We start from the raw sequence: 22,260 nt of genomic DNA on the forward strand, positions 1-22,260 counted from the left end.
TATCGGGAATGGGGTTAAAAAAAATAAGTACGAGTGTTTCCTCAGAAAATACTGTACTGTACTTGTATGTATTGTTTACTTGAGAATATAACAGAGAATAAACTGCCCAAATACCCTTAAACAAAGGAAAAGTACGTCCTTTATGAAGGCATAGAGCCTTTACTGCGTGAAAATGAAAATTAATGAATACACTGTGTACAGTAATTTACCTGATAAGACAGACCTCAGAAAAATACTTTGAGGCATAAAGCTGTCTATAATGAAAATGAATTAAGTAAGGATTTTTTTGCCCTGCCAGGGTGTGGCTGGGTTATCGAGTGCCGAGTTTTCGAGACACTACTGTATTTAAAAATAATGGAATAATTCTTAATGTGTTTTAAAATAATAGAATATTAACTGAAATGTTCAGTCAAGTTTAAAATTCTTATTATTTTTTAGTTTGTAGCATTTTAAAGGAAATATTATTTACAATGAGTATTTAACATAGTTAATATGCTGTAAAAATATTGCTGAAATATATGCCAAATGCTATCAAACATGTAATTAGAATCAGAGATACATGTGAAACACAACTATAAATAGTGAAAATGTTAAAGATCAGTCAGAGTGTAGTTTCAAAAATAGTTTTTTTTTTTTATTACAGTTAGTAAAACATTCCATAAGTGTTGACATGGGATTGCTTTTGAGAATCTAGTGTTGACCATCTTGTTTTTTAAATACAACCATAAAGTCAAAAAACTACCAGGAGATTTTTGAATACAGTACTATCTTATTTTCTCAATAGAAGCTTGTTTTGTGGTAGTGATTCTTTTCCAACAGGATCTGGCTCTAGCTTGTACATCAGTCAGCAAACATGGAATAAACATTTTAGGTTAGGGTTTAGGAAACTTTCCTGATCTTAATCCTATTGAAAATTTGTAAAACATTATGAGAAAAAAAATGATACAAACACTGATATTCAGTTTTTGCAGAGTTAAAGCAAACTATATCACAAGTTTGGAATGGAATTAACTGTGGAATAGTGTTGTAAGTTAATTGAGTCAATGCCTCGCCAAACAAAAAGTATATATACAAATATAGTAGAATCCCACAAACTTGACTTAATGTGGACTGAGAAAGTGACGAGTTAACAAAAATGAATTAGAACAACTTCTTACAGAATTACTAGAATGTATAAATCACACTCTAGAACCTTTAGGAGTCCAGTAACAACAAGACTTTAATGGGTAACTAACGTTTTCGACCATACCCCAGTCTTCCTCAGGTTTTTAAACCAGTATGATTCAAACATGGAATGCAAAGATCAATATTTANAATATCTCAAAAATGTCTATTTAAATTGGATAGCATTTAAAAATTGTATTAAAGAAAATTACTAATAAATTACGTAATGCAATTAAATATATAATTACAGTATTTAGTTATTTACTATTTACTTACTAAAAGAAATACAGTGCTCGAAACAATTCGGGAAGCATGAGATGTTGCATATAAATCGTTTACAACGAACGATCCTGAATGCCACATGTTATTGTTACGTAAGATACAATAAAATATACAATAATAGATGAAAAGACATGCATTCGTGCCGAATTCTTGTCATATTATCATTTATTGTACTTACAGCTAAGACGTTACAACCAGTCATACGCTCTGCTAATTGTTTCAACCAGTATATATTAAAATTTATGTGTTATTAATATTGTAAAATAATATCTAGCAACACGGTCTATAAATTCATCGTTACCCTGCTAGAAACAAGTGGATCAATATTATCAGTGGCGTACCGTAGGGGGGCGGTAGGGGCGGTCCGCCCGGGCGGCACTCTTTAGGGGGCGGCAAAATTACCTTTTAGGGGACGGCAAAATTTCACAATAAATAATAATAATATTATCTTGTAAAATTTTGAAACATCCTAATCTATATTTTCATCGCGCCTACGATAGTGCTATCATCCGGACAGTCCGGGAATCGGCTCGCCCGGTGAACTAGTAACTGTCATTCGAGGAGTTTCAGCGAAACCTGTTGACCTTTTTTTTTGCTTGTACGATTCATATACACCACTAATATCCAATAGAACTATTTTAAACAGGTCGCTGCACTACCACCGAATTTTTTCTTGCTTGTTCTGTGACAAAACTGAATTTTGGTCTTTTAAATTGAAATACCTAAATAAGGGGGGCCGAAATTTTCCTCCGCTCCGGGCGGTTGACACCCACGGTACGCCACTGAATATTATTAATGTTTATGACAAATGTCGGTTTTAAAAAAGTTAACATAAAAAAATTATTTTATTTTCGAGGTTTTTATATAATTATTTTACTGACCCAAATGAAGTAGAGTCTTTATCAATTCTACAAATTTGACGAAACTCATCTAAAAATACATAAAAATAAAAAAGAATTTGCTGAAATAATGTTTTTAGTATATTACTCTCGACTATTGATTCTCTGTCTGGCCTTGAGCGCTGAAGGTCATGCAGAGGTGCCTCACAGTTTCCTTTCACCCATTTTTTCTGATGATATCCAGTCGTCCAACCTTTGAGTATTTTAACCGGACTAAAAGTGTTTTGTTCTAATTTTGAGACCCTCTACGATTTTGTAGTTAAGCTGTGCTGCTATTTTTCGTAGGAGACGAGATAAGATTTGGTGCTATGAGAGGACAGTTGGGTTGCAATCGAATAGTCCACTACCGATTACTTATACAGTGGTACCTCAGGATACGAAATTAATCCGTTCCGAAACTGAGATCGTATCATGAAAATGTCGTAAGGTGGATCATCTTTTCCGATACGATTACATGTAAAACCAAATAATTCGTTCCAACGCGAAAAACATACTCAAATTAAAGCCAAGTAATACATAAAAAAAAATAACTGTAGTAAGAAAAACAAATGAAAAATGCGAACTAATGTAACGTCGTATGGTGAGTTTTTGTTTGTATCGTGGAGCAAAAATATGTTCGAATTTTATGTCGTATCCTGAAAATTTCGTATGCTGGGGCGTTCGTAACCTGAGGTACCACTGTAATCAAATTTCAGTTAAAATATTATTGGTTACTTAAAAACTAAAATATTAAATATATTTTATTATATTGAAAAATTAATTCAAAAATTATTACAAGATTTTGAAATGCCTACACAAAGTTTAAATTTAATTTATGTAAAATCCAAAGAATGAATAAATTTCATTTTTATCTTAAAAAGTATTAAAATAAAGGTCAGTTATTTATTTCCTTTATTCTATCTTTTGCATTCTTTATTAGATAATATAATGTTAATACTTAAAAAACAAACATGCTTTCATAATTTCAATATTCCATTATTTTGAAAAGTAGTTGTAAACTCATTTTGTTTGTTTGATAAAAATTGTTTGTAATAAATATTCATTATGTAAATTTATTTAAAACATCTCACAGAATAAGAATGTAGTAGAAATGAATGTTAAATATTTCAAGTTTTGTGTACTTTTAGTTTAATTTGCATTATAAATATACCTTTTTAAATCTTGGAAATGTATTAAAAACTTAAGAGGAAATTAAGTTTGCTAAGTATATTTATGTAATGAGTGAACTTCATTCATAAATATGAAGTTTAGCTTAAGTTTTTAACAAAAATCTTTAATCTTTTAAAACTAAATTTATATCATTTTGTAATGATATAAATTTATCATTATAAATAATATAGTCTGTGATTTATTTAGATTTTTGTCTTAGATAGATGGTTATTAAACTTTAGAAATAAATTATAATCAATTTGATACCAATAAATGCTGTTAATTTTCTTTTAAATGATAATTTAAATGCATTCAGAAAACAATATATGGAATGAAAAAGTTAAACGATGTAAGTGCTAAAATATACAAATAGTTTTCCCCCCCACAAAAATGATTCAAGTGAAAATTTGTTTTTATTTTAATAACCATCAAGAGATGAAGTTTGTGGTATGTGCAGAAGCTCTCCATACACTAGCTGATCTATGTGTTCAACCATAATTGTTGCATTTATAATACAAAAAAAACTTTACACTTGTAAAATGTTTAAATCATATCTCTAAGATGTTTACTAAAAAATCATTGCACTTTTAACCACAATTCAAGTTAGTCTGCTGCCATCTACAATTTTGAGTAGCTGAAATTGCCTGATATAGCTGTTGGGTTACTCCTTTTCATTTGGAATGTGTGGATTGAGAGACAACAAGAAGAAAGGTATTTGTGCTAAGCTAGAATTCATAGATGAAGAAAACAGACTTTTTCAATGCTACTTTAAGTGAATGATGACTGAACTTAATTTGTAGTATGTGGACTATGTCACAAACAAGACAAAGTTGTTGAATATTGGCTACTTTCGCATTTTCCACTTCAAGTAGATGTAGAGTAGAGCACTTAGAACCACCAGGAAACTCATGTATTCCAGATTAGCTCACCTGATAAGACAAAGTTGGAAATGTCCTGTCACCTACTGTATTTAGACAAAAAAAAAAAAACATTTTGAACACTTTCCTTATATTTTCTAAAGAACTTTGTGCTTATAGAAATGTTTGCTCTGTTGGACAAAGCTTTTTTTTTTTCCCCCAAAAATACTTTTTGGTACTTAGATCATTTAGCTTTGCCAGTCATATATATTGAGAAATTTTTGCTTTATCTAGTCCTGAGGTATATGTTTGTGTTGGAGTCCTGCAAGATAGACTCCAACACATACATACAGAATTTTGTAAAGATTTTTTTTTATCCTTTTGGGCTCCTTGAATGTCAAAACATCAAGAAATGCAAAAAGAACTGGGGGAGGGGTAAAAATTTGATCAATCACCATTCTCTGTTATTTTCTATAACATAGAGAAAGTAAAGTCCAGTTCATCTTAAAATATTTTAGTTGAAGTTAATATAGTATGAAGTTAATATATATAAAAGAGGTGACTGCCATCCAGATGGCTGAGGTGATAAGGCATTGATTGACCTTACTGTTTTGAGGAATCTGGGATTGAATCCTGGCAAATCAAAAAACTGGAATTTTCAGGGGTAGCTGTCCCATCTATTTTGGCCCCATAACTCACCACCTGGCTGAGCATTTGTGGGCCTGGCTAAACCCCTAGTGGCAAAATGGGTATGAAAAAAAATTCTTAGTGTCAGGGCAGAGAAAGTCAAAAAACAAAAACATTGCATTATTAGAAAATATTCTGGTTTTTTAAGTTTTTAACAATCATTAACTGATTTACCGTTGTATTAAAAGTATCAACGAATATAGTGTATAACATCCACTAAAGTAAATCCCAGAAGCATGTTTGATTAAGGATTGAGAAAAAATAATGTTAACATCAAACTAGAGTACCATTTGATAATACAATTTCCACATTTTAATATCAGATACAGCATACAGTATCAGTCATGTTCAATTGTATAATAAACATCTAATCATTTAAAACTGAAGTTTTACATTAAGATCATTCATTATCATAAAATGTATCTTTTTTGCTTTTTATTGATTTGTTAGAAAATACACCTATGCTAAAAAGTATAATATAAAATTACTTAAATTTAATTATATATACAATATTTAACATATCTTAACTTTTTTTACTTCTAATTTTCATTTTTTGAAATTAACAGCAAAATAAACAAAACAATAATATCTTTTTTTGTTTGTTTGTTTATTTTCTATTTAATTTTACAATTTTATGAGTAAAAAGTAATCTTTTGATAGTTAATGACTTGGAAATGAATGAAACTTGACACCATAATTAAGTAAAATTAAACTCAGACATCTTCTTAAGCAAGCCAAAAGTAAGAATTTATTTAGGAACATTTTTGTCATACTGTTTGATCTAAATAGGCTGAAAACATTCCTAATAAATTATTTTTTGTTACTTTCACAAGCAGATTGACTTTCATTTTATTTTTTTGATAGTTGTCCAGTTGTACAAAAAAGTTTTAAAACTATTAACGAATAAAAGTACTAGTTAAAAATTGTTTTGTTACCTAATACAAGATACTGGTAGTTTTACATATTAAAATCAACTTAATATTGTAATTAAAGTTATGACATGAAATATCTGTGATGATATGATTTCCAAATTCATAATATATATATGATAGTTTTGTAAACATATTAGGATTTTAGGAAAAATAAACATACCTGTACTAAGTTGATTTTTTTTAATGATAAACTGTATTTTAGTATTATTTGTGATGATAAATTAGTTTATAAAATACTTCTTGAGAAGTGCTAAAGTGCATATTTACAAACAAAAAAATTTGGTAACAGCCATAACAGAATTGCAAAATTTTAATAATACAGTAAGACCCCCGCTTAATGCAGGGGGATACGTTCTTAGACAACAAAGTGCTAAACAAAATAGCATTAAACAAGGTCATTTTAACATAGAGTAAATAGGGAAAGGGAACATGCAACCAAAAATAAACAGATTTTACTTTAATTTTAAGTTATTTTTATATTAATTTGCATAACAATATATGTTAAATAACACATAAACAGATGAACACAGAATTGTAAAGTTCATTTTTGTGATGAAGCTTCTGAAATTCTTCTTTTTTTGGTGATAAAGTCATGTAGTTTCATTTCTTTCCTTAAGTAAATGTCGATAGCAAGAGGTCGCATCCAAAATGCCTCGTCTTGCTTTTGCAGTTCTTTCAAAATCTGGATCATTTGCTACAATTTTATCAACGATTTTGGTTATCATTACCAAACTTTTACCAAGGAAATCTGTAGAGAAATTCTTTGGATGCTTTGTTTTTAGAATTTCTATTTTCTACATGAATTCGCTGTTCTGCCAGTTCTTGAAGGTTGTCATTGGTAAGGTTCTCACTAGAAACCTGCAGTAATTCCTCAATATCCTGCTTGACTATATCTTCTAGTCCTGCTGTATTGATTAGGTTTTCCAAATTGTCAACCTAATGATACAGCGATAGGCTCTTCTTGTTGCGAATTTTTCGATACCTCCAGCCATAACTTCTTTCACACTCCATTCATGCAGTTATCAGTTAATTCTTGTTAAGCAAACTTGATATTGCCTATGGCAACCATGATGATATATTTTTTCCAAAATTGCACCAAACAAGCATAGATTTAAAGAAAGTACAGCGCTACAACAAATTGCTACTTTTGCTGATTGGTTCCTGTTTGGGAATAATCGTATTATATATGAATCTTGATCATTCATATAACCACCATTATTTACTGCAAACTCACATACATTTCCACTATATACGAATCAATGAAATGTCAGGATAATTTGAATCGGCATAAATTTTGAGCTTTTTTTAGGCTTTGAGCAGACCACGTTATATCAAGGCAGCATTAAGCGGGGTCTTACTGTAATTTACTATAAGTGTTTAATTTGAAAATTATTGAGATGTAATGTTATAAAGTTTTTAACTTTTAACATATTTTTATTAAAAGGATTATTTAAAGAGTCTTCATGATCTACATGAAAAATGGCTAACAACAAAAAGTGATTTTGTGGTTCCTGCTCCAGTGCTGGTAATAATTACATAGAATTCAATTTTACATTAAATATTATTTATAAAGTTATTAAATTTAATGTTATAAAGTTTTTAANTCGCTCCAGTGCTGGTAATAATTACATAGAATTCAATTTTACATTAAATATTATTTATAAAGTTATTAAATTTAATGTTTTTTAGATTCTGGATGCCAATTGTGAACTCAGTGATATGCAGGATACATTCAGAAAATACACTTGTGATATACTTTTTCAAAATAAACATTCGCCCATATCTGGAAAGGCATCATCACAATAAAATCTAAACTTCTTTGTATGGTACTGTATGTTTGAAAAACTCGAAATGAAAGAACTTGCATGAATTAAAACTTTTTATTGACCATAATTGTTAGTTTATTTGGTTTGTCCTTATATTTATGTATCCACTTTATAATAGGCATGTCAGAATATATTTATTTAAAATTTAAAAATATGTTTATATATCTAAGAATGAATAAGCTTTATTAGTCAACTTCAAAAATGCGTTTTTTCAAACAAAAAAGTATCTATGGTATATAAATAAAATAGATTATTTTTTATAATGTGTAATTTTTAATTCAAAAAATTAAATATTGTGTATTTATTTTTAATCTCTGATATAATGAAAGTTTTTAAAACTAATTATTCCTATATTTCTGTATATACAAATAAAAGTATATTTTTTAAATTTTGTGTATTGTCATTATTTAAATTAGGTAAAATTTAATTCCATACATTGAATAACATATTAAAAATGAATTCTTTTGATGTAAACATACAATGTTTTTTAATCATGTATATATATTTTACATTTGTTAAATTTCAATATGTCATTGATCAGTTTTTTTTGGTCAGAAAAATAATTAAAAAGTTTTCTACATTACAAATTTTGCCACTATTATCATGGATTGTTTTGATAATTATTAATATTGTGCCTGTGAGAAGTCAATAATCAAAGTTATGAAATCAGAAAGATATGTTATGAGAAAAATATGAGTTTTTAATCATCTGTAATTATGTTGAATGCAAGAATATGAAATGCATATAGAATAGAATAGAAATGCAATGTTTAATTTTTTAAATTCAATTTCAGCATAACAAAATTTTAAACTACTGTGTTAGGTCATTAAAATTTTGCTCATGGACACATTGTTGCCTTCCTGTACTGATTATAAAATTAATAAAGCTGAAATTTACAAAAACAAGAAAAAAATATTACATAATTTTGAATATATGGTGTAAAAATCTATTCACTATCCATGTTATTACTTGAGTATTTCATTATTATAGGTCATTGGAACACAGTAGTAAAACTTAATGGTACATATTTAAACTTTTTGAATGAAAAATGAATAATTTTTAATTGTATGTATGCATTTAATTTTACATACCATGTAATCTGGATATAATACTCCTATTCAACGGTATCTATAGAGATGTTTAGTAGTCCAATCAACCTAATTTGCATTTGTATGGTCCTAAAATAACCATTTTAGGACATTACCATAAAAAAGAATTAGTACTAAAAGTTGCCACAATACCACTTTTGGTACTGCAAGCAACAAACATTTTATTTTACAAGACATTCATGCTGTACAGAGACATTGGAGATGCAGCAGATACTGTTCAATGCGGACCCCATTTTGAAGACAAAACCAAAGTGAACAGTGTGTTCAACGACCAACCCTAACTGATCCTCTAATGCTTCTCATATGCAGTGTATATTGTCTTTTAAAACTGCCAAATTTGCAATATGTTCTTTCATATGCCCTCACAAATGAAATTGATTTTACATTGCTTACAGCCCACGAAGTGCCACAGTGGGAGTTTTGGTACTAATTTTTTTTACGGAAATTTTTCCCGCATGTGAATTTGGTTGCATTTAAACTTTTGTTTGTTTACTTATTTATTAAACGTTTTTCGCCCCGTGGACATCAAGAGGGCCATTACAAGATCATCGTAAGTTTGGCCAGTCCCACAATGAGGAGGTAGGATGGTGAGGGAGGGAGCAAACATATCGGTACGGACCCCTGAAAAATTCCTGGGATTTTTTATCCGTCCAGATTCAATCCCGGATCCTTCAATTGACCTGTTTAATTCATTGAGGGATAGTTGAAGAAAAAAAAAGCAGGGACAATTTTATAAGATCGATTCAAGTCAAATTTTCGAGTTAATTTTGATTAAATTTAAAAAACGAATTTTATGCTATTTAAATTTTAAAATATATTTCCGGAATTTTCATACAAATGTAACATAATTTAAAAAATTTTTTTGTTTCATTACCTGCATAATTATTTTCAAGTGTGCAATAATTTTTATATATTCTAGCTAAAAAATGTCGATAAAAATTTAGATAACAAATTATTATCAAATTTAATTGTAAAAAATATCAAAACGGATATACTGACATACAGTAGGCCTGTACTGTTACGCATTTAACAGTATTGTTCTCTATCGATCACCTGTAAAACGCGCTTTTAAAACAAAAAGTAAACCCACATTACATTTTATTATATATTTTAATATAAAAATAATAATAATGAAAATGTTTTTTTCTAATTTGTAGTGCAAATATAATTGTTAAAATAATAATTTAACAATTTTATACTTGTATTTTTATGTTTATAATTCAGTATGCTGCAATTAATTAACAGAAGTGATGATGATGAAAGTGATACAGGCTAAACAATTGTATATAATAGTAATGAAAATAAGATATTAGTAAATTAGGACGATTCTATTTAAGGGAAGCTAGAGGATAAAAATCTCCCCAGATCGAACGGAGAATGGATTCTCCTGTTACGTCACAAGCAACCAATCGGCACACCCAATAGGAAGATCGGAGGGGAAATAAGTGAAGAAAGGACGGTTTCCATTTATCACCCACGCTAAAGAATGGAACAATCCCGGTGTCATTGGCCACACCGGGGATAGGAAAGATATCTCGCGGCCCTACCGCTGAGGTTAAAGACATCGACGGTTGTTGACACCGTTGCAACGGTGAACGACCTGATACTTTAGGTCACTCACCTCGTGCGTTATGGGGTTGTCGTCGCAAGGTCGGTCAGTCCGAGTGAAAGTTGTTACGGTTACGATGTCATCAACTTCACTTTCCATTCCCATTCAGGAAATGCTGCCGCGAATATAGGTCTACAGTTCCACGAGGAAAATCACACATCTCGTTTTCTTTCTAAATATTAAATTAACATCGGCATTCGATAATATTAATATTAAGAAAATCGACAGGCTCAAATGAAAATATATTAATTAAATCTAAAAACAGATTTTAATTCATTTTGATAATATCGATGCTAACTGTAATTAAAATCGATTTAATTAACATTATTTCTCGTTTTCCATACAATTAAGTAGCTTTAAGATCCCCCAAATTTTATATTTTTCTCACCATAAAAATAAGAATATATCCCATTAAAACAAGCACAACATTTCCAATCGAATAAACAGTTGTCAATACTTTTATAATATATATAAAATTACCTATGGCCTATTTATCTTTAAAAAATGAATAAATAATTTCGAAATAGGAAGCATGTAAATAAAAAACAGCACGTGTAGTTTATTATTTACATTGTTACCTTAGCAACTTAGAAAATCGAAGCGGAAATATCTCATTCCGCGAAGAGGTAGAGGTTGGAGAGTTGTAACGACGATAAACAAAATAATACGCCATTCACACCTGTCACACGTACACGCTTCGCAAATAAAGCGGACAGAAGCGTGCAACATTTCACGTTTTCGTCATCGAGTAAAGGACACATCGTTATTAGTTGGTTTGGTAAACGTCGGCTGTTCACCTTCCATTGACCTCGGTCGGCGTTTCGACCTTGGAAGCACCAACGAACAACCTTGAATGTGTGTTGGTGTCCTTCAATCGTCCTATTCTGAGCTGACAGCCTTATAATCGGCATTGAAATAAACGAAACGTGTCTAGCAGCACGGTCACTCACACAAACTAAACCGAAAACATCCTTGTCGAGGTGAATGTTTTGTTCGGGCATTAAACCGGAAGTGATTCCATTTTCCGATACATTAAACCGATTTTTAAATATTATACACTGTTTATAATATATTTACTGCTCGATTGGGTTTTAAATAAAAATCTACGTGTAAAGTGCGAATTTAGGAAATTAAAACGAGTAAACATTTTAAATTTGAAGTGTATACACTTAGGTATAGGTTACTACTAAACATCGATCACGTCTTTATGTAGGTATTGATTGTTCTGTCTTATTTTAGAATGAAATTTGAATATATTTTAAAATTAAAATGAGCAAATGTTTTAAAGGAATTATTAATTCATTTTATATGTTTTACTAATATTAGATGTCGGGAAGATTCCATTGTTTGATAGGTAGAGACCTTCGTTCCTCTTACCTTTAGAGGAAGTGGACTGCTGCTATCGCTTTTAGATATGTTTTTAGCATTATTTTTACATTCTATTTACCGAATAATTTGATAATGTAGATAAATATTGAATTCTTATTTTCCTGTTTATAAGTAAAAGCAGCAACAGAGCATCAACAGTAATAATTTAATTAAATTATTTGCCGTTTCTTTAATATTTAGACTATTAATATTTTATAAAATAAAATGAATTAGTTCGTATGAAAAAAGAATGTCATTTCAATTAAACTTGTAAGGTATCGAATTATTTCAGGAGCATTTAAAGAAGTCTGAAAAATATTGATTTAATTTATTTATAATTTCTTATCAATAAATCACAATTATTGTATTCTGGTAACTGTTTCTCAAAGTATTTTATAATATTTTTAAATAAATAAATTTTCTATTAAATCGTATCATACACATCTCTTTAGACCAGGGGTGTCCAACCCGCAGGCCGCAGGCCGCATGCGGCCCAATGAACGTGTAAACGAAACCGACAAATGTTTTAATTTATTATTATTTATTTATTTTAACGGCATAAACTCAAAAAAGAAGTTTCACAAAGCCGTAAACCTTTATTCATATTTTATGTTTGAGTGGAAAGAAAATATTTTCAAATATTTGGAGATTTGTGAATGAGGAAGGATTACTAAATAAAGCTGGAGTTGTGACTCAAAGGATTATAGACCCAAATTTGGGAAAAGGGGGGAAAGATGAGAAAGGACAAAAGATGTAGTAGTGAGAAACGTTAAATAGATCTTCTGTTAAGCAAATATGGACCCGTAATTTTTCAACCTTTTTCACTTCTTTATCTTTTGTCCTTTGCCTCTTTTTCCCCGCACTTGGGTCTATAATCCTTTGATTCACAACTCCAGCTTTATTTAGTATTTCTTCCAACGTTGCAAGATTTGGCTACATTGGGCCAAATGTGGCTACTTTTTTTTGTTTGACGTAAAAAATATCATTTGGCGCTTTGGCTACTTTTTGGGCTACATATGATTTATTATTATATTAATTGAATAAAAATGCACTTTAAAATGGTGTTTCGTCGCTTTTTATTAATTAGAGACTCAAATAAAAGAAATATTTGTGTTTTTAAAATAAATTTTCGTTTGTCTCTTTTATAATAAATGAATTTATCTATTTCTAAGTATAAATTGAAAGTGTCTGTAGAAGTAATTTTTTAAAATATCCTTTTTCGTAATAAAGTTTTAATACTTATTATTATAATCTAGACATGTTATTTGGACATGGATTTGGCCAAAATATACTTGGGCCACAAGTACAGTATATATAATATACTTGTGGACCAAAACTCCTTGACTTCTTCCAATGCGGCCCAGAGAAACAATAAGGTTGGACATCTCTGCTTTAGACAGAAAACGAATATGCAATTAATTTTCTAATTCGTAAAGAAAGCCTTCAAAAAATAGCTTTGAACTGTTTTAAAATAAGACATTGACTTCTTTTTAACGGAACTTTTCTAATGCCCCTATTCACAACTAAAGATCAAGAGTTGGTAGATAAAACCAATAAGCGTTCATGTACTAAAAGTACAGTACAGTGAATGGTTATTGCAAGGGCGTCCGTACATTGGGGCACTTACGGCACGTGCTCCCTTTTCGTCCTTTTTCCTAATCCTCAAGAAAACCCCAAATTCCATTATCAACAAACAACAGAAAATTCATGACATTAGCTTATCTGCAAATATTAAAGAATCTATTGAACGATATTTGACCATTGTTCATGCAACGAAGTTACATGTTAACAAAAACTTGGCCCCGATTGCAAAGCAACCAATTCCATTTTATGCGAGCGCTGATCCCATGTTGAATTATAGTTTGAAGCTTCTTGTATAATGTATGGTGGTGTTTTTTTTTATAGCTTGTGTCCCCTTTTTGTGTAGTCTGCGTGCGTCGCTGGGTAAATGGCTAAATTCTAACTGTAATTCTTGATCCCTGGTTGCAAATACGGCCATAAAGGGTCCCGCGAGTGTCCATTAAGAGAGGTTTTACTGCACTTCGAAACTGTTTGAAGTTATTTTTCGATGGCCATTCTATTTATGATGAAAAGTTTTCTTCATAAAGCTCTATCTTTTATGTATAGGAATGTTCTATTTTGAAGAGCGTGACATTGATATAATGAAGTTAAAAACTATTGAAATAAAGATGAAAGCTATTTAAAGTGACATCAAACATTTGATATTAAAGCTGATGATGAAACAAAATTCTATCAGTACTTTAGAATGTCTAATTACCAGTTTTATTATTTACTTGATAAAATTACAGTTGATTTAAATAAAAATAATATATTATTTAGAGAAAACTATTATAGAAACTAGAACACTAGAGAAAATTTAGCAATTTGTTTAAGGTAAGCTTTCGATATTTTATTAATTGTAAAAATGTAAGTAGCAAATTAATACTGTACTGTGATAATTTAAACCAGTGTTTTTCAATCTTCTTGAATACGCGACCCCTTTACAAGTTAAAAAATTCTGGCGACCCCCCCAGGGCCATATTAAAACTATATCAGTGATTTTAAAAACTATGTATTTAATTTTCTTTCTGTTGAGACAAAGTATTGTTGATTAAAATGAAGATTTCATAAGAATCGACAATAACTTAATTAATTAACACAGAGAAATGATGAAACTTCCTTTACTCATAACATTAGGCACAGGGAGCCGTTGACATTTTTTTTTTTTTTTCTTAGGATCAGGATTTTCAGCTTCTGATTTTTATTTCTTTTTCGAAATCAGCTCAACACTTTTTCAGCTATGATATTCCGGGGTGGGCCCCTCTGGCTATACCCATGATTGAGTCCTAAATATCGATCAAAAAACCAATTGTACAGTAAAACAAACAGGTACAGCCTTCTCACTGAAATTGTAGTTTTTTTAATGTAGTTTAGGACCTACAAACACTTGTCTTTTTCTTTCACCCGCGACCCCCCGTGTACAAGGTCTATATAAGAAGGTCAGGACACGCTCCCGTGATTCTATGCGGCAGCGGCCATTTTGGGACTAATCGATGGACTATACTCCACACGTAGTTCCCGCGTGAGTCTACTATAAATACTCAAACCTTTAAACAATTGGTTATTGTGTGGCACCAAATTGTAAAAGTACATCTACAGACGTTCGATTGTTTAGATTTCCCGCAAATAAGCGGAGGAAAGTAAAATGTAGCGTAGACATCAACGGATGGTTCACGATGCAGTTCAAGGAGTTTAAACCACATGTTACAAACTTTACACAAACTAGTGTATAGTCTTCGAGTGTATGAACGAACTATACATGAAATTTATAAACGATATTGGCAATCCAGATATAAAACAAATGTAATTTTTTCGTTTTTCTATCTGATGAGAAAATAATTAAACATACAATATGATCATATTAAAAGAGTTTTATTTAAAAATAAAATTATGATGATGGTATTGACTTATACTCTCAATATTTATTAATAAAACATTGCAAAAAATTAGTTTAATTTTTACATTAATTTTATTGTTAAAATTTTTATTTTAAAACAAGTGATGGAATTTTAAATACTGTATATCTAATTCTTATAATATAGAGATTCTGTAATATTTAATTGATTTTATTTATATTTAATCTTTTCATTTGCGTAGCAATAATTATTTGTTACTGATCATTCGTATCTTTTATCCCGAACATTTAAAAACAGATTTTATTTGAATAAGATAAATTGTTTTTTCCGGAGAGAAAAATATATCTACTGTACTTATCTATTACTTATTATAAAATGAGCATTGCATTGACAACATTTATTAATACAGTAATACTATTGAATTTCATCTTAATTTTATAACCAATCCTGCTTTAAAAAAAATAATTATAAATTTTTTATATTATTATATTCTTCATTATGCTTTAATTTTTTTTTGATGTTATTGCATCACTTTACGAAGTGCCTATATACGTAATTGCATCAGTTTTAACACCTATTTAATTAATTTTAATCACGACAGCGAATGATATGATGATTGTTTCTTTTAAACTACAGTCATACCTCGACTTACGCTACCCCGACTTACGCGAACCCGGAGTTACGCGATTTTCAAATCTCGTCGATTCGTCTTTTGTTTGAGCGCCACGCAACCCTTGATTACTCACTCCCCCCACACTATTGTTCAGCTTACATGTTCGGATGTGTCGCGCGGAATCCACACATAGCTACAATTTATTTTGTGTTATTTATTTCTGTGTTTGTTATATCTACGGAGACTCGAGAGACTCTACTATGTCATCCAAACGAAGTAGAACTAATTCTTCTGCATCAAACAAGAAAAGAAAAACTTTATCTTTGGAATGTAAAGTTAACATTGGGTATGTTCGTAAAGTCGAACGAGTTAAACGAGAATGACGTCATCGTTATTCCTATTTCGTTAGACTTTTCGAACGATTCGTTACTAACGCGTTTAACTCGTTTGACTTTACGAACGTACCCATTATTAAAGACTTCGATACAAAAATGAAAATTTGTGAATTGGCAAAGAAGTTTGATCTACCGGAATTGTCGGTCAGAACAATTATAAAAGGCAAAGAAAAAATTCTCGAAGCTGTGAAAAATGCTCAATCTTTAAATTCAAGCATCATTCGTAAACGTCACGGTATTATCGCTGAGATGGAAACAATGTTAAAATTATGGTTTGATAATCAAGTTAATGTGAAAAATTGTATAATAATATAATTTGTTATACGTATGTATTATCTAAGATTTTATTAAACATTTTTTTTCTAAATTTTTGTTTTCTTTAGTCTCCGGTCCCAATTAAAAATAATTTGTATGTATTTATATGCAAAATTATACCCCGACTTACGCGAATTCGACTTACGCGGTTATCGCTCGGTCCCACCTATCGCGTAAGTCCGGGGTATGACTGTATTTGATGAAAACATTACGTAAAATTGCGGTTGCGTAATCATCCGAAATTATTATTATATTTTTGACTGAAAATCACTAAATTTATGCAATTTTAGTTTAATTAATTTCGTATAAAAGTGACTGCTCCTACAAGTTTGCTTAAAACACGCGACTCAAAAAACCCCAAAATGGCGTCTCAAGAAGTAGGTCACGCGTGTCCTGACCTTCTTATATAGACCTTGCCCGTGTAAGGCTTCGCGACCCCCCTGGGGGTCGCGACCTACAGGTTGAAAAACACTGATTTAAACTAACTGTACTTAAATGAATTATTTTGTTATAACTAAATTTGATAACTCTATTAATAATTATAAACACTTTTAGTTTGTTTGAAAATAAATAAAATAATAAAAACACAACATAAAATTAAAAAACAAAAGTTTTTCTCTTTATTCGTAAACTAGCAGACCCCGCCACGAGTTGTTGTGGCTCAAAATGTATCTATTATACTGTAAATGTATAACACTTCCCTCGTGGGGGGAAGAATTTTTCGAAAAATCCCTTCTTAGTGTACATTCTCTTGACGTACCCTATTAAAACGCAATCAAGAACGCAAAAAAACGGCATCTAAAATAGTATAAATAGAAGCAGTATCTTTACGGTAAGCCTTAATCCTGTCCATCTTCCAGTGGAGGAATTTCGACATGTACGGTATATTATATAAAAACACGTGCGTATTCGAATGCAGCGTTGTGTGAAAATTTCAAAGGAATCGGTAGGAACAAACGAACATTACATTTTTATTTATATAGATAGATAGAAGATGATCTGCTTTAGTTCATTTTCACAGAAAAGCAAACTTAGGGCGTCGTACTCGTAGCGCCATCTGTTGGACGTAAAAGCCTTAACCTAGATTATATCTTTTAATTTATATGAATGTTTAACGGAATAATATACAGCCTATATATATGTCCACCCCGAAGTTCCATTCTAAATATTGGTGAAAGAATTTTTGAAATCGGATGAGTAGTTTCGGAGATTACCCTCTACATACAAACTTACAAACATTACCTCTTTATAATATTAGTATAGATTAAACATCTGGCTCAGGGGAAGAATTTTCATAATATGTAGTACATGACGATGATTCTAGTCGTGATAGTACTCATTGTTTGTGACATTTCTTTCAGAACATTACCGGTAGAACTGATGAATGGAATTTAAGTTTGTAAATTGTTGAATTTTCGAGTTTAGTTTTATATTTGTAAGTTTGAAATTTCTATTTGTAGGTTGATTTTTGGATAAAATTTCTTCTTGATTTGGCCAAATTTTGCTTAATATTGTAGAATGTTTTAACACTCTGTGCCATGTTAGTAAAAAATGCATCTATTGCATTTAATGTTTCTCCAGAAAAATTTCTTCAGAAGGAGTTACGAAATTTTGATCGCCAACCGACGATATAGTATCAGAACAACTAGACCTATATTTAACTTACCGGTGAAACGCGATACCTGATCATTTTTTATATATTTCTGTACAATTAACTGCACAGTAACTAATGCGAACGGCCGGATGGCCGAGCGGACAAGTGGCAGCCTACCACTCTGGGGGACCCGGGATCGAATCTGGACGGGTCAAGAAATCCCCAGGAATTTTTCGGGGGGTATCCGTTCTGATATGTCGGACCCCGTCCCTCACCACCATGGGCGTAGCCAGAGTTTTGTTATGGGGGGCCTAGTGGAGGCCAACCTGACACAAAATTGAATTATTTCAAATTATTGTTCATTATTGGGCACCGAGCAAGCCGTTCACCTTTTTTTAGTATTCAAAACTTTTATTTTAGCTTTAGGTTTTCACAAATCGACTCAACACTTTTTCGGCTGTGATTTCCTGGGGAGGGCACCAGGTTCCCTGGGAGGGGCCGTGCCCACCCAGGCTCCCCCCTCGCTACGCCCATGCTCACCACCCGGTCGCCCCATTGTTTGCCTGGCCGAACCCATAATGGGCCTGCTATAAGAGGCCCTCTTAGTGCCCACAGGGCGGAAAGAGTTTTAAAAAAAAGTAACTAATGCACATGGCATTACTGTTATGATTCTGTGACAATTCCTGTGCACTCGAGACTAAATAAATAGCAATTACGCCAGAAATAGTTACCATAAGTCAGCACACAACAATTTGTCCATGGCATATGTATTTTTTAGACCGCGTTGACAGTCTAAGACGGCGCCTACTTTCTTTGCCTTCAGACGGTGACAATAGTTTCTACATAACTTATCCGATTCGGGGTCTAGTAGTTATATGTCGTTGGTAGCAGTGGCGTAGCGTAGTGGGGGCGGCAAAATTCCACAATAAATAATAATAATATCTTGTAAAAATTTAAACCATTTCATTTTGTATTTTTGTCGCACCTAGGATTCTGACATTGAAATGAGCACGGAATTTTTTATTACTTATTTTGTGACAAAATTGAATTTTAGTCTTTTAAGGGGACGGCGAAATTTTCCTCCGCCCCGGGCGGCTGACACCCACGCTATTCCACTGGTTGGTAGGTGATGTATGTATGGCAATCATTACAAAGCTGCAGTCTGAAGTATGCCATTCCAACCGAAGTACATGGAAAACGATTACTTCTGAATTTTGGAATTTATGAAAGTCTCCATAAACTGTTTAGGGCTATTGATGGAAAAAATGTGGATATAGATACCAAACAGCGGATGACAATTTTTGAATTGAGGATCTCTACAATTACAATGCTATTAATTATTTCTGAAAATCCTGAAGAAGATAGAAAAGCAATCGACATTAGACAGATTCTTTAAAGTAATTGGGATTCAAACGGGAAGTTTTTGCGTATTTCTATAAACAGCTGTTTTCACATAATCAAGTCGAAATGTCTGCAGATAAAATGCACATCGGGCATATTATGCACACTTAGACAAGCTTCGTAAAGGATACCACGTTATACAAATAGTAAAAAATACTCGTACCGTGAATGAGGAAGATGCTTCTTTTAATTAACGTGTAATTACCAATAAAGTAGGAATTCAGAATAGGAATGAGCAATGGGTTCTAATAATTAAAATAAACTAAATCCCTAGATGAAGCTCGAGTGTCCGACATGTTTCTTCCATAGATCTAACACTGTATCTTTGTTTCTCCGCCACGCCCAAACGATTGTGAATTTTTTATTTGTGATTGCAATTGACTCGAATATACGGCAAGAGCTTTATTTTGATACACGAATCACATGTGTACCCTTCGCAATTCTGGCAAACCAAGCTGGACAATGTTTGAGACTTACCGAATTAATGTATAAAAACCGATCGAGGTCCTCCATGATTCTTCCATATTAAATTTTATAAATGAATTTATTTTAAGTAAAATTTGTGCTAATCATTTTAATTACTATTGTTTAACTCTAGAGGCTTAAATGCTGTATAAAAATCTAAATTTACTTATAAATAGACGAATTTATGCGATGGAAACTCATCTGTTGATAAGTGTTTTACCCCAATTTTTACTTCCCGTGCATCCATCAACCCAATTTATGTGTTTATATTATTGTTTATCAACAAAAAATGATTTGACCTAGTTTTAATTTTTTCCGAATGTATACAAATTAAAATATACTGTGTATTTTAAAATAAAGATGGAGGAGTCGATCGATAGAAGAAGTCTCCTTCCCGAGTATGGCGATAATCGTATTTTTAAATCGCATTCCTGTGTATAATTTAAGGGAAAATATGAAATTATCGAAAATTTATTAGAATTAAAAATGTATTTTTTGTGTGTTTTTTCTCTTTAAATTCGGTCATCTGAAACCCCGTAGCTGTTAACGTCACTACTTAATTGTGGTATTTTAACGAAGATCTGTCATACACGTGGAAAACTTGTCACTTCTCGTTCTAGTTATGAATTTATTTAATATTTTATTTTCCTCTCCTAAAATTAAGTATAAGAGCTATCGATTACCTTGTGTGATTTGCCCCTTAAAAATGTTCACACACAAAAATTTCCATAGAAAATTCTCTAGAATACTTCATGAATAAATAAGTCACACGGATTGCAGCACCAAATCTACCACAATGGCGGTATTGGTACTAATTTGTTATTTTTTACGATAATTCTTTCACGTGTCCGAATGCCACCATATCAAATGTCTGTGTAATAGGAGTCTTTTAATTGCGATTACCTCGTATTATGTGATTTCGTCGCCATTATTATTACATTAGAATTTAAGCATTTAAATTAATTGTAATATAATAATTTATTTATATTATAATATTCAAATGTCAGACATGCAAACCACGTTTTTGTCCTTTTCTGCCTTCGTTCTCTCATATTCATGAATGTATTTTAAGTCCCGAGACAAAATATAATCCGACTCAACATTTCCAAAATACGTATATTTTTTTGTAGTTTTATAGGAATCGTAATTATAGGGACCGTAATTATAGGAGGGTCGACTGTATTTTCACTTTTTCGAAGCATAATAACTCCTTTGTTTGCTTTCTGTTCAGAATTTTGAAATTTTTAGGAACGTTTCTGTATTGAGGGCATTGATTCAATTTACTTTTGGTGGTTAAACGTCCAGGGGGTAAACAGACAAACGAAGGTCGTGTCTAGGGTTTCTCATTTCCGGGTCTTTTGCTTGTCCCGGGATTCCGGGATAAAAGTGAACAGTTTCCCGGGATCCCGGGATAGAATTAATAATTTTTAAGATATACAAAATATCATGAAATCAAATGATATAATTGTTTTTCGGTTTTTAAAGTAATTTAATATGTTCTGTAACCTCCAAAATCATATTACTAATGCTGTGTAAGATATATATCAAAATTGCCTTTGAATTACGTCGAAATTTTTACAAATAGGAAAAATTTATTAAAGTATGCTGGAAACTGCATACAACAAAAAAATAATGTTTTGAATTGAGTTAGAAATTTAAAAATATGAACTTAGATTAAACTTTTAAATTAGACGGTAATTTCGTTTTTTAAATAAAATATAATACAAAATATTGTAAATTTTTATAATAAGATTTTAAAAAGCAAAGATGGTTGATACTCTGATTAGTCGGTCTGGTTATTAATGTAGTAATGAAAAGTCCTGCTACCGAGAACCCCTTTCCGATTCAATTGATGTGATTGGAATCGCGTTTAATGCATTTAAGACAAGACAGATAGATATTATGTGTTTTTCACCTGTAGCCTGGAAAATTTCTAGTTCATTTTCGAGATTGTAGTAAAGATCATACTTCTTTTGCTCTCTAGTATTCTCGCTTTCTCTACCTCGACTGCTTTAATAGAAACGTCATAGCCCAATAATTCGGCTGTTCGTTTGTCTTTAATAATCAGGTTATGAAGAAAAACTTCATACTTACATACTTCGTACTCGTTTGTATCCTTGCCCAATTTGCACAACTTGGCGTTACGCAGTTATTGAAACTACTGGGCATGGTTATGACAG

At 31.3% G+C, this 22,260-nt stretch overlaps 2 protein-coding genes across 2 annotated transcripts in view; both read left to right on the forward strand.

The window, feature by feature from the left end:
- LOC111638830 (thymidine kinase 2, mitochondrial-like) overlaps positions 1-8,022 on the forward strand; it is a 17,791-nt gene extending 9,769 nt beyond the window's left edge. The window contains exons 8-9 of the mRNA XM_023384582.1: positions 7,414-7,494; positions 7,659-8,022. Of these exons, the coding sequence (XP_023240350.1) occupies positions 7,414-7,494; positions 7,659-7,775 (198 nt within the window). The 3' untranslated portion in view covers positions 7,776-8,022. The remainder of the gene's footprint in view (positions 1-7,413; positions 7,495-7,658) is intronic.
- Positions 8,023-21,847: 13,825 nt separating this feature from the next.
- The window catches only part of LOC111638828, a 21,511-nt gene continuing 21,098 nt past the window's right edge, over positions 21,848-22,260 (forward strand). The window contains exon 1 of the mRNA XM_023384581.1: positions 21,848-21,875. Coding sequence (XP_023240349.1) covers positions 21,848-21,875 — 28 coding nt within the window. The remainder of the gene's footprint in view (positions 21,876-22,260) is intronic.

This window comes from Centruroides sculpturatus, unplaced genomic scaffold (assembly GCF_000671375.1).
Source record: "Centruroides sculpturatus isolate CEXI.00-Female unplaced genomic scaffold, Cexi_2.0 scaffold1154, whole genome shotgun sequence".
Taxonomy (NCBI): domain Eukaryota; kingdom Metazoa; phylum Arthropoda; class Arachnida; order Scorpiones; family Buthidae; genus Centruroides; species Centruroides sculpturatus.